The sequence below is a fragment of the Artibeus jamaicensis genome, unplaced genomic scaffold, assembly GCF_021234435.1.
Source record: "Artibeus jamaicensis isolate MK-2021 breed Jamaican fruit bat unplaced genomic scaffold, CSHL_Jam_final contig_519, whole genome shotgun sequence".
NCBI lineage: Eukaryota > Metazoa > Chordata > Mammalia > Chiroptera > Phyllostomidae > Artibeus > Artibeus jamaicensis.
The window spans coordinates 51,793,518-51,806,630 of NW_026521871.1; the positions used below are offsets into that span (position 1 = coordinate 51,793,518).

The following is a 13,113-nucleotide window of genomic DNA, read 5'->3' on the forward strand; positions in this document are numbered from 1 at the left end:
CGGGCTTTCAGAGTCATTTCCTGAGGTGACTCGTTTCTTGCCATGGAAGACGCTAACTGGAAAATTCTTGTTTCCCGAAGAGTTCCAGCAAATGGGGTCAAGTGCAACATGATTCCAAACACTCGGGTTTTCCGTCACCCCTCTCAGCCTGTCTTCCTGTGCCCGCCACCGTCCGGAGTGGTTAAACCCTGCGGGCCACCACCACACAGCCCGGCCCGGAGGGGCGAGGACTCCTCTCTCTGCAGGATCTGGTTAGAAACCCCTTCAGCTTGTTTCTGAAGGGGACACGCTGTGTCCTAATGTGGGGCACCATTCCCACGGCTCTTAGTCCTGAAACAGACAGGGACTTGCCCCAGCCTGTTAGAGAAGAAAGATGTTTAAAACCATTCTTGATGTGTGTTTTACATCAGTCTAAAACACTGATTATTTAAACTTTAAATGTGTGTTCCAAAGAAATACTGATTTTGTAATTAGTACAGTGCGTGTGTGCGCGTGCCTAATAGTGGTACTTAACATTTTTTCTAATGTAACAGATGTTCCCAGAGTCAAATGACGGGAGTAAAAAGTTCCTTACAGGTTACGTAAGAAAATTTATTGGAAAAATGCATTTGGATTATGCCATTTCTAAAATCAACTAATATAAGACCCTCAGTAATACATTTTGAAATTTGTCTCAGTACTGATTGTTACATAATAAATAATATGTCAATCAAATTATTGTTTTCTCTTTATTCAGTTATTAATAGTTGTACAACTATTTCAACGTAATAAGAGATTGTAGGAAATGGGCAGCCTGTGCATTCTTGTCTGACTTCCTCTCCCAATCTTACCTAAAAGAGAACATCCCGCCCCAGCCTGGAAGACAGACGGGATCAGGCCCTCGAACTGCTACCAAGCCTCCCGAGGATGAGAGCTGCAGACCTGCCCTGCCCACCGGCTGTGAACAGCGAGAGCCAGCGAGCCCCATGGTAAGCTTTCTCGGGAGAGGGCGCGACAATGACCCTGTGGGAGGAGGGTCCCCTACCGGTCTGTCTGAAGCTTCTGTGTTGGGCAGAGGGTGGGTGTGGCGGTTCCAGTGGGAACCCACTCCAGGTGTGGGTGCAGAACACATGGCCCTGGCTGGGCCTGGTGGCCCTCTGGACTCGCTCAAGCTCAGGCCTTCTGCTGCATGAGCACCCTGGCTACTGGTCTTGTCCACAGGACCCACCCTCCACTGACCTGCCTGCACCCCACTTGTGCCCCGGGGTTGCTTCCTGCTGACCCAGTGACGGGGGAGCCAGGGCAACTGCCGACTCCCCTGCCATCCAGGGGGCACAGCCACCCCTTTTCCACTGAGGCCTGACCACCAGTCCTCTGGAGGTGACTCCCTGACAAGCCTTCTCTTCCTTGGGGGTTTGCCCTCCTCCCTAGAGTACCATAAAGCTTTATTCCATCCTATGGTCATCCTTTCACCCAAGTTTGCCAGTTTTTATATGCTAAGCATCCCATTTAAATTGCTGCATGGTTTCTGACCTCTGCTGGGACCCAGGCCGAGGCTTCAACCCAGCAGGGCCCCCCCCCCAGCAAGGGCAAGAGACCAGGCTGGCCCCTGGGAGCTGCAGCCGGCTGAGTCCCAAGCTAGCAAACCGCTTGTTCATTTAAAACACAAAAGTTACTGCAGCATCCATCCTTAGAACCTAGGTAGCAGCCTGCCTCTTCCCCAAAGTAAAGTGCACAGGCTTTGGGACCCACTCCTGCCTTGTTCGGGGCAGCCTGGGTGTGTTCTGGAGGGAAGAGGCCCCGTGGTCCTGTTACCTGCATGGTTGGGGCTTCGCAGTATGGACCGGCCTAAGGACAAACTGGCAGGTGAGGGCTGATCAGGCTACATGAGGGCGGGCACCATGAAGCCACGGGGTGGGGGGTGCAGAATGAGGAATGGGAAGGTAGGCTGAAGCCCACGGGGGCTTCTGAGACATGGAGGGCTGTGATCCTGTGCGGAGCGCTCAGAGCAGGGAAGCCCTGAGCCCCTTCCCCATACCTCGCCCTGCGCATCTCTTCCGTCTGGCTGCTCCTGAGTCGTGTGCTTTTATATGAACCAGGGGTCTCGCAAGTAAAATGTTTTGGAGTTCTGTGAGCCACTCCGGTGAATTTATGGAACCCAAGGTGGGGGGGGGTGAGACCCTCTGACCTGTGGCTGGTAGGTCAGAGGCACAGGCAGCAACCTGGGCTTGCGCTTGTTGTGTCTCAACCACGAAAGCCCCCTCAGGCCCCCTCGGGCCCAGCGGGGAACCAGACACACTGCCGTGACACCAACACCGGAGCCGAATTATCAACCCCTGAGGAGTTCGGAGTAAAATGCCAAATAGGCTCAGAGGCAAAGGAAGTCTAAAAAACGTTGCGTGTCCAAATCTAAGTGAGATTTATATTGAGTTTGGAAGCATCCGGCACATTCCTATAAGACAGTAGCGGAGAGCCTGCAGGCGGGCATGCACGGTAAGCAGTCACGTCCTCCCAGGGCATGCTGGTGTGCAGGCCACCGGCCCCTCTGGCTCAGCAGGGCTCTTAAGGGGCGTGGCCAGGCAAATGCTCTCCAGCTCAAAAGGAAAATCAGTTACTCCCAGTAAGGGTATTTCTCAGCTTACAGGTGTAGGCCCAGAGGACAGAAGGGCTGGAAGGAAAGGCAGAGGCTAGTGGTGGAGGGGCATGTCCACCGGGGTCTAATGTTGACAGGGCGCCTCCTGGCGGTGAGATGGTAACAGGGGTCGCGGAGACCAACGAGGGGCTCCTGGCTGCAGCTTCAGCCAGCTGGTGGTGGGTCAGTGTAGGTGGGAGGGAGTTTCTTGAGCCACTGTATCTCAGTGAAGCCGTCAGAAGGGATGGAGAGTCAGCCCAAGGCTCAGGAGGGCTGGAGAGGCCCTGGCGGAGCCCCGTGAGTGCTCCCACACCAAGATTCTCTCCGGGCTGCTCAAGAGGAGCCGCGGGTTCAGCTGCCGTCAGTGGCGGGTAGGTGACTTCTCCAGTTACCTCGTTTACCCAGAAGAACGTACTCAGAGGTTTCCTCCCCTGTTCAAAGTGGCTCGCAGACATCGCTACAAGAGAGAAGACTGACTGCACAGGTGCACCTTCGGCAGTTCCACCTACACCGCCCGGGGAAGGGAGCCACCCCAGCCCCTGGGCTTCTGTAAGCCACGGGCACTCAGGCTCTGTCAGGGAGACCCCTCCCAGATGCACCACAAGTCTTTCCAGAAGCCCTGACCGGGGGTGGGGGCTCAGTTGGTTTGAGCATCATCTGGATATGCCAAGGTTGTGGGTTTGATCCCCAGTTAGGGCACATATAAAAAACACCCAAGGAGCCCTGGCTGGTGTAGCTCAGTGGGTTGGATGCCCGGCCTGCGAACCAAAGGGTTGCTGGTTTGATGCCCAATCAGGGCACATTCTTGGGTTGCAGGCCAGTTCCCCAGTAGGGGGCATGTGAGAGGCAACCACACATTGATGTTTCCACTTTCTCCCTCCCCTCCCCCCTCTCTAAAAATAAAATCTTTTTAAAAAACAACTAAGGAATGCATAAATAGGTGGAACAACAAATCAATGTGCCTCCCTCTTTCTGCCTCCTTCCTTTCTCCCTAAAAAAAAAAAATCAATAAATTAATCTTTTTAAAAAAATTCTTCCCAGGACCAGGCACATGCCTAACTGGAGGCTCCATATGAATTCTAGGGTCTTAATGCCTTCTCAGATTTTTAAATCTTAAGTGGACTAAGAAGCATACTTAACAACTGGACCTAATTCTGAGGGCAGGGGAGGGGTGCTAACAAGTTCATGGAACACAAATGGTTACTGCAACATTTTCTATGCAGTTCAATTCTACATCCATGAAGCAAATGTTGGTTGCCACACCTCAAAGTCATTTTGTAAAGGAAGCAACAATGAGTAATGACCTACAGCTGGAAAATCCCCTTCTTAGGTTAAGAGGAGAATGGGGAATTCTGGGCCTTCTTACCAAAAAAAAAATCGCTCTTGTAAATTTTACAAAAACATGACGGCATGCGGGCAGCAATGGCCATGCCCTCACCCTCGGAAGCTGGGACTGTTTCATCACACGGCAGGGGCACTTTGCAGATGTGATTAAAATCACAGAACTTCGACTAGAGACACTAGCCTCCATTAGCCGGTGCCCCAATATAAGCGCTTCAGCCCTGGAAACAGAGCGTTCCCAGGCTCGGGTCCGCGAGCCACGGCAGAAGGAATGAGAAAGGTCCTTTCTAAGTGTGAGGAGGCTTCTGCCATTGCTGGTGAAGACGGCAGGGGCCAAGGGCAAGCCAGGAGAAGGAAATAAACTGCCCACCCTCCGCTGGTGGTCCACAAGGTCATGAGGAAGTCAGCACACCCTGCAGGGATGCCCACAATTGGGGTAGCGCCAGCAAGGGCACGGCGGATTCAACAGGCGGCCAGGAGTTAGAGGGTGGAAAAGTACCAGGAGTGTGAAGCTCACCTGTCTGGAAGGTCTAGGGTGGGGAGTCATTGGAGGGAGCTTCACAGAGGGGCCTTGGGAGGGGGCGGGGCGCGGAGGGGGCGTCCCCTAGCAACCTGGCCTTTGTTGTGCAAAGTGCCTCTCGGCACAGCCCCGCCCCCACCCCCTGCAGCCGCCAGTCACGGCACGTGACAGCCTGCGTCTCTGCCGGCAGCACCCCCCTGCCCGCAGTTCATTCTGCCCATCTCGCTGCAGGGCTCCCAGGCGGCGTCTGCTCTTTCTAGGAGGTAAACCACGAACCAGGGGCACGAACCAGGGGCCGGCCGCACGGTGGACGCAGGGGGCCGGAGGGGGGGGCGGGGCTCGGGGGACGAGAGTCTCACAGACCGGCTCCCCGCCTGGCCACCTCGGTCCCTGTACAGACCCAGCAGCTGCCGGCTGTCACGAGGTTCTGGCCCCTCGTGCTGACAGGAGATGGAAAGGTCATCCTCTTGGATTGGCCCCAGGTCATCCGACGAGGCTGTTCTCGCCGGCCCGGTACTGCCCACCGAGGTGGTACCACTTTGGACTCCGCCACGCCCCCTGCTGTTCACCTAGCAGCCTGCTCCCTGCCACTGTCCACCACTGGCACCCGTGGCCTTGAAGCTCCCAGGGGCTGCTGTGGGCCTGTGCCCACCCAGCACAAGGCCACCGCGGAGGACAGAGCAAAGAGCAAAGCTCTCTGTCCCGCCCTGCGTGGCTCTGTTCGGCCCTCCTTGCTACTTGTCTAGGTCCCCTGCCCCAGCACCTTCACCTCTGTCCCCAGGAATGAAACATCACCTCATTCCATCACTTCGTCCCACCTGACCCTGGAAACTCGGCTTGCTGTGTCCCCAGGCTCTTGAAAAATGTGCTCTAAGGGATTTGTCTTTCCCCCATCTGAAAACTCCACAGATGACGACAGGCCTTTGACAAGCTCCCAAGTCACACGGGTACCAGCCTGACTCTCGGTGGCAGCGTCTCGGGCTCCTCCCACCTAAGAGGCCACCTCTTTCAGACCAGGCACCCGCTCCCCGCTCCCCGAGTCCTCTCCTGTGACGCTAACTGCCGCCCGCGCCTGCCTTTCTACCTTGACCAGCATCCCAGTCGGGAACACCAGCAGTCTCTCCTGGGAAACGGCTTTTTTATGCCCAAATTAGTAAAAGTTCCTTTCAGTCATTAAGTTGTTAACTCAGTACTTCGGGTATGCTCTTAAATTGCTTTGTTAACGACGTGGATAGCTCCTAATTTTATTTGTGCATGTTTTGAAATGATATCCCAGGAGTAAATTCACCACTAAAATAGAGACCACTTCTGCCCCCACCCAGACATGCCGACTGGCACAAGCCAAGACCTACTTTCTTATACTGGTGAGGAAGGTACTTCTGTCCACTCACTGCTTGGCGGGCCCACTGTGACAGCCAAGGGTAGGCACTGTGATTGGCCGGGGACTTTGATGTCATAAAGGCCGGGGGTGTTGCCAGAGAATGAAAGGAGAGGGCGCAGGCAGCCGCCCCCCCCCCCACACACACACACTCCTCCTGGTGCTTCCTCCCTTCACAGCCCAGTGAACCCGGCTTCTTCCCTCCTCAATCCACTGAGCACGGCCTTGGGGCACACACCCTTCCCTCGGCTGCTCCGTCAGACCCACCTTCTCCACCCGGTATCAAACCTTGAACCCTACCCTAAGCCAGAAGGCAAGGGCTGCCAGAGCGCACCCAGCAGGGTCATCACTTCACACCTATGAGAGAAGCAGAACCCCTGAGTTCATAGAGCATGGGGAGTGGACCACTTGGAGATGTCCTGTGTGTTTCTTACTGAAATTAAGTTGCGACAGATTACGCCTCTCGTGGCCCTGGAAAAGCTGGTGTCTGTGGGAAGCTGTGCCCCCACGGGGCAGGTGGGCCAGTTGACTGCAGCCCACCCGTGGGGTTTCCTGAAACCCATGCTGGGTGAGGGGTGGATGGAGAACTCTCCTAGGTCTTCACCTCTGCTTTAGATGTGGACAAGTCAGCTGGAGTCAAGCAACAGGCCTCTACCTTCGTTTGTGTGGGTACATGACATCCCAGCAAACCTCCACCCACGTGGAGCACAGAGCCTCCCGCACCACCTGCCGCTTCTCTCCAGAGCCTGAAATGTGTGCCCTTCTGTGGGTGCCTGTGATGGGCTGGAAATCTCTGGGCAACACACCTCTGGGCGGCGCCAATGGTGCTGTGATCCAAGAACAGGAGAGGACGCCTATGATGCTGGGGGAGTGTAACAATTAATTTCACCTCTATTTGCCTGGGCCGTAAACCCCCACAGGAGCTGCCTGACGTTAGGGTTTTTCTCTGGGTGTTTTTGGATTAATGTTTAAAACTCATGGACTGTGAATAAAGCACATCACTCTCCATAATCTGGATGGGCCTCATCCAATCAGTTGAAGGCCTGAATAGAACAAAAAGACCGGCCCTCCCAGACAAAGCCGCCTCCCCCAGACGGGCTTCAGACTGGAGCAGAGGCTCTCCCAAGCCTCCAGCCCCACCCTGCAGGTTTGGGCAGGCCCTCCTCCTCACAGGTCTGCATCTGCAGGGGTTCTCTTCCCACATCTCACCTTCGAACAATTCTAACTCCTTCTATCCCCTTCTATCAAGCTTTATAGCTTGCACGGTAGTGGTGGGGTGAATACTCCATCACCACCTGGACTGGTTCAGATGTCAAGACTACGGCCATCACACACATCAAGAGGTTACAGAAAAGTGAATTATTCCCATAACCAGGCTCTCTGGGGAAGGGACAGACACCCACACCAGCTGGTTTACCTTGAATGAAAGGAGGGGTGAGCAGGTCTGGTATTCACTGTGGTTAAGGGGAGGGGTCCTGGAGTTTGCATAAACCCCCTCTCAGGAGCTGAGAAGGAGCACCTGGCTTTCTATCAGCTTGCCCAGGTGTAAGGAACAGCGCTCGAAAGTTAACCAAAGTTACCAACGGTCAAACATCAAAAATGAGCTCACCCAGCTGCTTCTCGCAGTCACTACCCTCCTGCCACCTTCGCACTTCCTGCCTTTTAGTTACATGCATCTAACAAAGAACTCTGTACACGCTTTTAAAATTATCGCTATGGTTTCTGGCTCCTGACAAGAACCTGGCTGACACTTAAGAGCTGTGGTAGTGGGTACTCGAACCTTTCCTCACTTCCCTAACAGGGCGGAATGAATGACTGTGCATCTCTGTCCAGAGCCCATCTCGTCACTAAAACGAGTCGGTGGCTTCTGGCTTTCCTGGTTACTATAGGGAAAGGAGGAACGAAGGAAAGAGAGCTTACACCTTCCTGTGAGCTGCACATTGTGGAGATCACATGTCAACACGTGGGGGACACCATGTCTAAGGCACATGGTACTCCATCTATACGTATCGGCCTGGCTTAGCCCTTCCATTACCCAGGCTGTTTGTGTTGCTCCCAATTTCTGCAAGGGAGGAGCCTGGAGAGACTGTGACTCATTCTAAGTCGCGTCACATAGAAGGCAGGTCCAGGATTCCTATAAAATCAGATGTCAGAGCTCATGCTTTAAAAGTTTTTATTTTTAAGTGTTTAAAGCAAACAGTTAAAAAAAAAAAGAACCCACCACACAGTGCTGTTAATAAATCAACATGCCGAACCGTCTGCATCTATTTTAAAAAGACCTATCGCACGACTGTGGCTTCCAGGCCCCCGCCCCGACTTCGTCAGCAGAGCAGGACTTTCACTCATCATTCCACCACGTGATGCTACACGCTGACGTCGTGTAACTCGAATCCACAGGAAATACATTACTGCGCCCAACGGTAACGACACGGTTTACTATATGCCAACAACAATGCTCGCGTGCCAGCCACTAGTCTAATCACTGTACACACATGACCTCTTCAGCCATCCTCCACCCCTAGTCACCCCGTGAGGCTGGCACTTCAAGTTCATTTTAGAGAAAAAGGGAAACATAAGGAAACAACCAACCCAGAGACACAGTGTTTAAATTCATAGAAATGGTGTTTGTGTGTAACTTCCGCCACTTTCTCAGCACCATTTTTGATCCATGAAAGATGTAATTCTAGCTTTTATATTCACTTTTTAAAGTAGCAAAAATAGCCCACTTTTCTGTTCTTCTGTTGATGGAAACTGAAGCTTTTCCCAATCTCCACAATACTGCAGTGAACAACAGTGCAACGCACAGAGCCTTAACACACATCCCCTTCTTCACATGGAGTTTTTCTGCACATGGTTTATCCAGGAGCAGAATCACTGGGTTACAGAGTGCACAGAACTTCACAGGATTTTGCAAATTGCTTCACACAAAGATTGTCACAATCTCCACTCCCACCGCTATGAGTTCCCACTGGTGCACACCCACACTAGGGCTTTTAAAAATCTGCCAAGTGGATGAGTGTGAGAAGGTCGTATGAACTTACATTTCCTGTGCTTTCTCCTCTGCCTGCAACCGCGACTGGCCGGAGCAGCTGGTCCCGGTCAGCAGGGGCGGGGCTGAGCGCGCAGGGAGGAGCTGACTGACAGGCCTGTGCCCGCCCCGCTCCCAGTGCAGTCCCCGCCCACCTGGCTCTCTTCAGCCCAAACTCCAGTTCCTCCTGAGAGTGAGAGAAGGTGGAGCAGGTTGAAAAAAGGGGTGTCCCCCAACCAGAGTGGGGTGCAAGGTGAGAAGTGAGGCTGGGGCAGCCCGACACTATCCACTGGCACCCTCCCATCATCATTTCACTGGGGAGTAGGGGGCCCTTTCAAAAACTTCCAATCAAGACTTACCTATAAACTAAATTCAGCTCTGGAGTCCTTCACAGAGGCAACTGTGCAAAACCTCTTCTGTGTGGCAGCCAGACAAACAAGCGCTGGACCCTGGCCTCGCTGACTGCAGTGGGGGGTGAAATGTTTGCAAACCCAAACAACACAGGTACCAGGAGAGGTGGGGCCGGGGGAGAGGGCTTACAGAGAGGAGGCTCAGGGAAAGACGGGCTGGGGCCTGGGCTGGGGCGTGAGGCTGCGGTCCACAGCTGCTCACATCTGCTGAGAGCTGCGGCACTGGCAGAACATCCAGACACTTGGTGGGGCGGGGAGTCTACTCTCGGAAACTGGCAGCACACGAAATTTTCAGCTCTGTCATTTCACCGAGTCCTTGGGTCTGTGGCTAACTCTTGTAAAAGGTAACTCGCATTCGGAGCACATCACTCCTCAACTCAAACTGTTCAAGTGCACCTGACACTCACGAGGCTTGGCCAGCACCTCCCTGGGCCCCTCTCCCCCGGCCGGCTCGGCTCACCCCACCCTGGTGCAGGGGCCTCCTGTCACTCCCAAGGACACCAGCCAAGAGCCCACCTCCTGTGCCTGGTTCTAACACCTACAGGGCTCCCTCCCTGACCTCCTGCAGGTCTTTGCTCCAATTACACCTTCTCTTTTGAGGCCCTTCACAACCAGACTACTTAAAATTGCAACCCGCCTCAAAATCCAGCACACCCTCTCCTCTGGTTCATGTGTCCACAACACACATACCAACCACTCTATGTATCTCACATGTTTATCGTCTGTCATGACCCCAGACCACAATTTTTTTCTCTGTCCTGGTCCTGCTGGGCCTCTGGCTCACAGGACACCCTGGAGTGTGGGGGGCTTGGCACAGCCCTGCCCGAGGCAGGGAGGTGGTAAGGAGGCACAGCACGCTCCCTTCTGCAGGGAGGAGGCCCGGACGCTGCTCCCCTCCGCATGCCGCCCACAGCAGACATCCAAAGCTGGCTGTGAGGGCGGAGGCCACGGGCAGAACTCCGCAGGAGGCTCCTGGGCCACACTGGCAGGAGTTAGAGCTGCTTCACGCTTACAAGGTCAAACAGAACAGGCACCGTGCCAACAGGTCAGACCCAGGGGGAGCCTAGGACCCCACCGGCCCCTTCCCACCATGCCACACACACCGTGTCAGATGAAAGGGTGCCGGTCTCTCCCGGTACAGCTATGGAAGAAGACCCAGCTTGGGGAGCTCCGGGCAGGCCATTGAACGAAGGCCGCTACCGAGGGCCCGAGTCTCTAGAAGGTCACTAAGGAGAATCTCACCGCCCAGTGGGTAGGATGGGGGCCACCCCGAGTTTCTGAACCCTCAAGAGGCTCTGTGACTCACTTCTGAAACAGGCAGGGCCGGGCACTCTGTGAAGGTTGTGCCCGCACCTCCTACAACTGCGGCTTCCCCTGCCAACTTCCTCCCATCGCCAGGCTCCCGGCTAATCACCAATGTGCCTTTTCATGTGCCGGGCCAAATTGGAAGACCACCTGAAGGTCTTCCCACACTCTGAGCACTTGAAGGGCCTCTCGCGCGTGTGAAACCTCTTGTGGCTGATGAGCTGTGAGGTCTTGCTGAAAGTCTTCCCACAGGTGCTGCATCTGTGACTCTTCTTCCCCGTGGGCGTGTCCTGGGGGCCGGCAGGACTGGTGCTCCTCTCGCACACTCCCTCTCGGGCCTCCAGGGGCGTCTCCTCACTCGGCTTCAACTCCTGCGAAGTCGCCCCTGTGTCCTGGGAGGGTGGTGCCTCGGCCGCCCGGGTGTGTTTTCTCTGGTGGATGGAGAGGGTGTGCCTTCCGATGAAGTCCTTCCCGCACCACTGGCACTTGAAGGGCTTCTCCTTGGTGTGGATCCTCTGATGGTTGACGAGGCGGTAGTTCCTGTCGTAGGACTTCTCGCACAGGTTGCACTTGTAGCGCTTCTCCCCACTGTGGATGCCCTTGTGGTCCATGAGGCTCCTCTTGCGGGTGAAGGTTTTCCCACACTCCTGGCACCAGAAGGGCTTCTCGCCGATGAGGACCTGCTGCTGCACGTCCACGGCGCCACCGCTGTTATGGTACACGAACAGCTTGCCCAGCGAGTGGCTCCGCTGGTGGCGGGACAGGTTGGAGCTCCACCGGAAGGCCTTCCCGCACTCCTGGCACTTGTACGGCTTCTCGCGTGTGTGCACCCGCTGGTGGATGAGGAGGAACGAGTGGTTGCGGAAGGCTTTGCCGCAGTGGCTGCACTTGAAGCGCTCCTCTGCGGCCTGGCTGCTGGGATGGCCTAGGAGCCCCCCCTCAGGGGCGAGGGGGGGCGCAGCCTCGGCTTCTCTCTTCAGGGTGGCTTCTCTCTTCAGGGTGTGCTGCTTCTTGTGCACGAGGAAGGCCGACCTGTGGGCGAAGTCTTTGGCACACTCGCCGCAGCGGTAGGGCTCCCGGCCCGCGTGGACCCGCTGGTGGTTGAGGAGAGACTTCTTCCCTGGGAAGGTTCGCCCGCACTGCTGACAGAGGAACGCTTTCTCCACCGCGGGGGCGCTCGGGGGCTGGCTGCCAAGAGGGGGCTCCCGGGGGTCTTCTCCGCGGGTATCTTTGTTACAGAACTTGTCTTCCTGGTGCATCCTCTTATGGCGAGAAAAGTTGGACCTCCACCTAAAGGTTTTCCTGCATTTGGTGCATTTGTAGGGTTTCTCCTGGGTGTGGATCCTTTGATGCTGAAGGATATATGACTTGCAGTGGAAGGACTTCCGACACTGGCTGCAGTCGAAGAGACTCTCCCTGCTCTGCTCCTGCACATGATCCAACCTTGAGCCGTACGGGCGCACTTCCTCACACTGTGGAGATTCCAGAAGTTTCTGACTCGCATGGGTCTCCTGGTGCAGATGGTAGGCATACACACGTTGGAAGGCCTTGTCACACAAACCGCACTTATAAGGCTTCAGCCCAGTGTGAATTCTCTCGTGTCGCGCGCGGTTCGAGCTCCACCTGAAGGCTTTCCCACACACCCGACACTTAAAGGGCTTCTCCTGCGTGTGGAGCCTCTGGTGGTGCGCAAGGTGGGAGCGGTGACCGAAGGTCCTGCCACAGTCGCTGCACTTGTACAGCATCCCCACCCCGTGCAGACTCCACTGGAGACAGGAGCTCAGGAAGTCCTTCGCGTGCATGTCCTTCGCAACCCCCTTCAGCGTGGCGTGCAGCCTCTGGCGCAGGCCCAACACGCCGATCAGGCGCCTGAGGCCCCTGCCGTACTCCCTGCAGTCTAGCTGGTAGGCGCCACCCCGGAAGTGCCAGCCGCAGCCACGCTTCAGGGCTCGCTTTCTCCTGGGAACTCGCAAATACACCACGTGTTTGAGATCAAGGCCACTGCTGCCTTCCGGTTCCCCCGATTCTTCTGTCTTGAGACTGAAGCTGGTCTCCTTTTTCTTAACACTCACTGGCGTGGGGTCACCACACCGCTCCTGCAGGCTGCTCTGCACTTCCAAAGGCTCTCCTGGCCCGGTCTCCTCCGACACCCTCACCATGTGACATCCTGACGACACAGCCGAGGTTTCTGCTTCTTCCACAGGCTCCTGATTTAAGATGAGCTTGTTTGTTTTAATCTGGAGCTCACCTCCTGACACAAAATAAAACACAAGAGAATGTACTCTTTTCCCACCCTTGAAGCTGCCGAAAGCACTGAGGGACAAAAACTGGGCATGAACTTAGATGGTGTGGCCTTTGCCTGACTGCCGACACCTTTACAAAACAGCGACAAGGCAAAGCATGGAAGGGTGTCCCAGATGGCAAAGAAGAGGGAGGAGAAGCAAGAAGGGCAGAGAAGCTAGAAATCACATGCAGTTTTACAAAAGAAAAAGGGTGGAAAGGCCAGTGTGAAACTTCAGT

The 13,113-nt window shown here is 55.2% G+C and overlaps 1 protein-coding gene across 5 annotated transcripts in view; it reads right to left on the reverse strand.

Annotated features, from left to right (window-relative positions):
- Positions 1-1,739: 1,739 nt before the first annotated feature.
- The window catches only part of ZNF445 (zinc finger protein 445), a 33,094-nt gene continuing 21,720 nt past the window's right edge, over positions 1,740-13,113 (reverse strand). For 2 of the 5 annotated variants that reach the window (XM_037148234.2, XM_037148235.2), the window contains exon 7: positions 8,007-12,844. In XM_037148234.2, coding sequence (XP_037004129.2) covers positions 10,695-12,844 — 2,150 coding nt within the window. In that variant the 3' untranslated portion in view covers positions 8,007-10,694. Of the gene's footprint in view, positions 3,069-5,989; positions 7,985-8,006; positions 12,845-13,113 lie in introns of those variants that run through there. The other 3 variants (XR_008392380.1, XR_008392381.1, XR_008392382.1) reach the window with 3 other exon arrangements.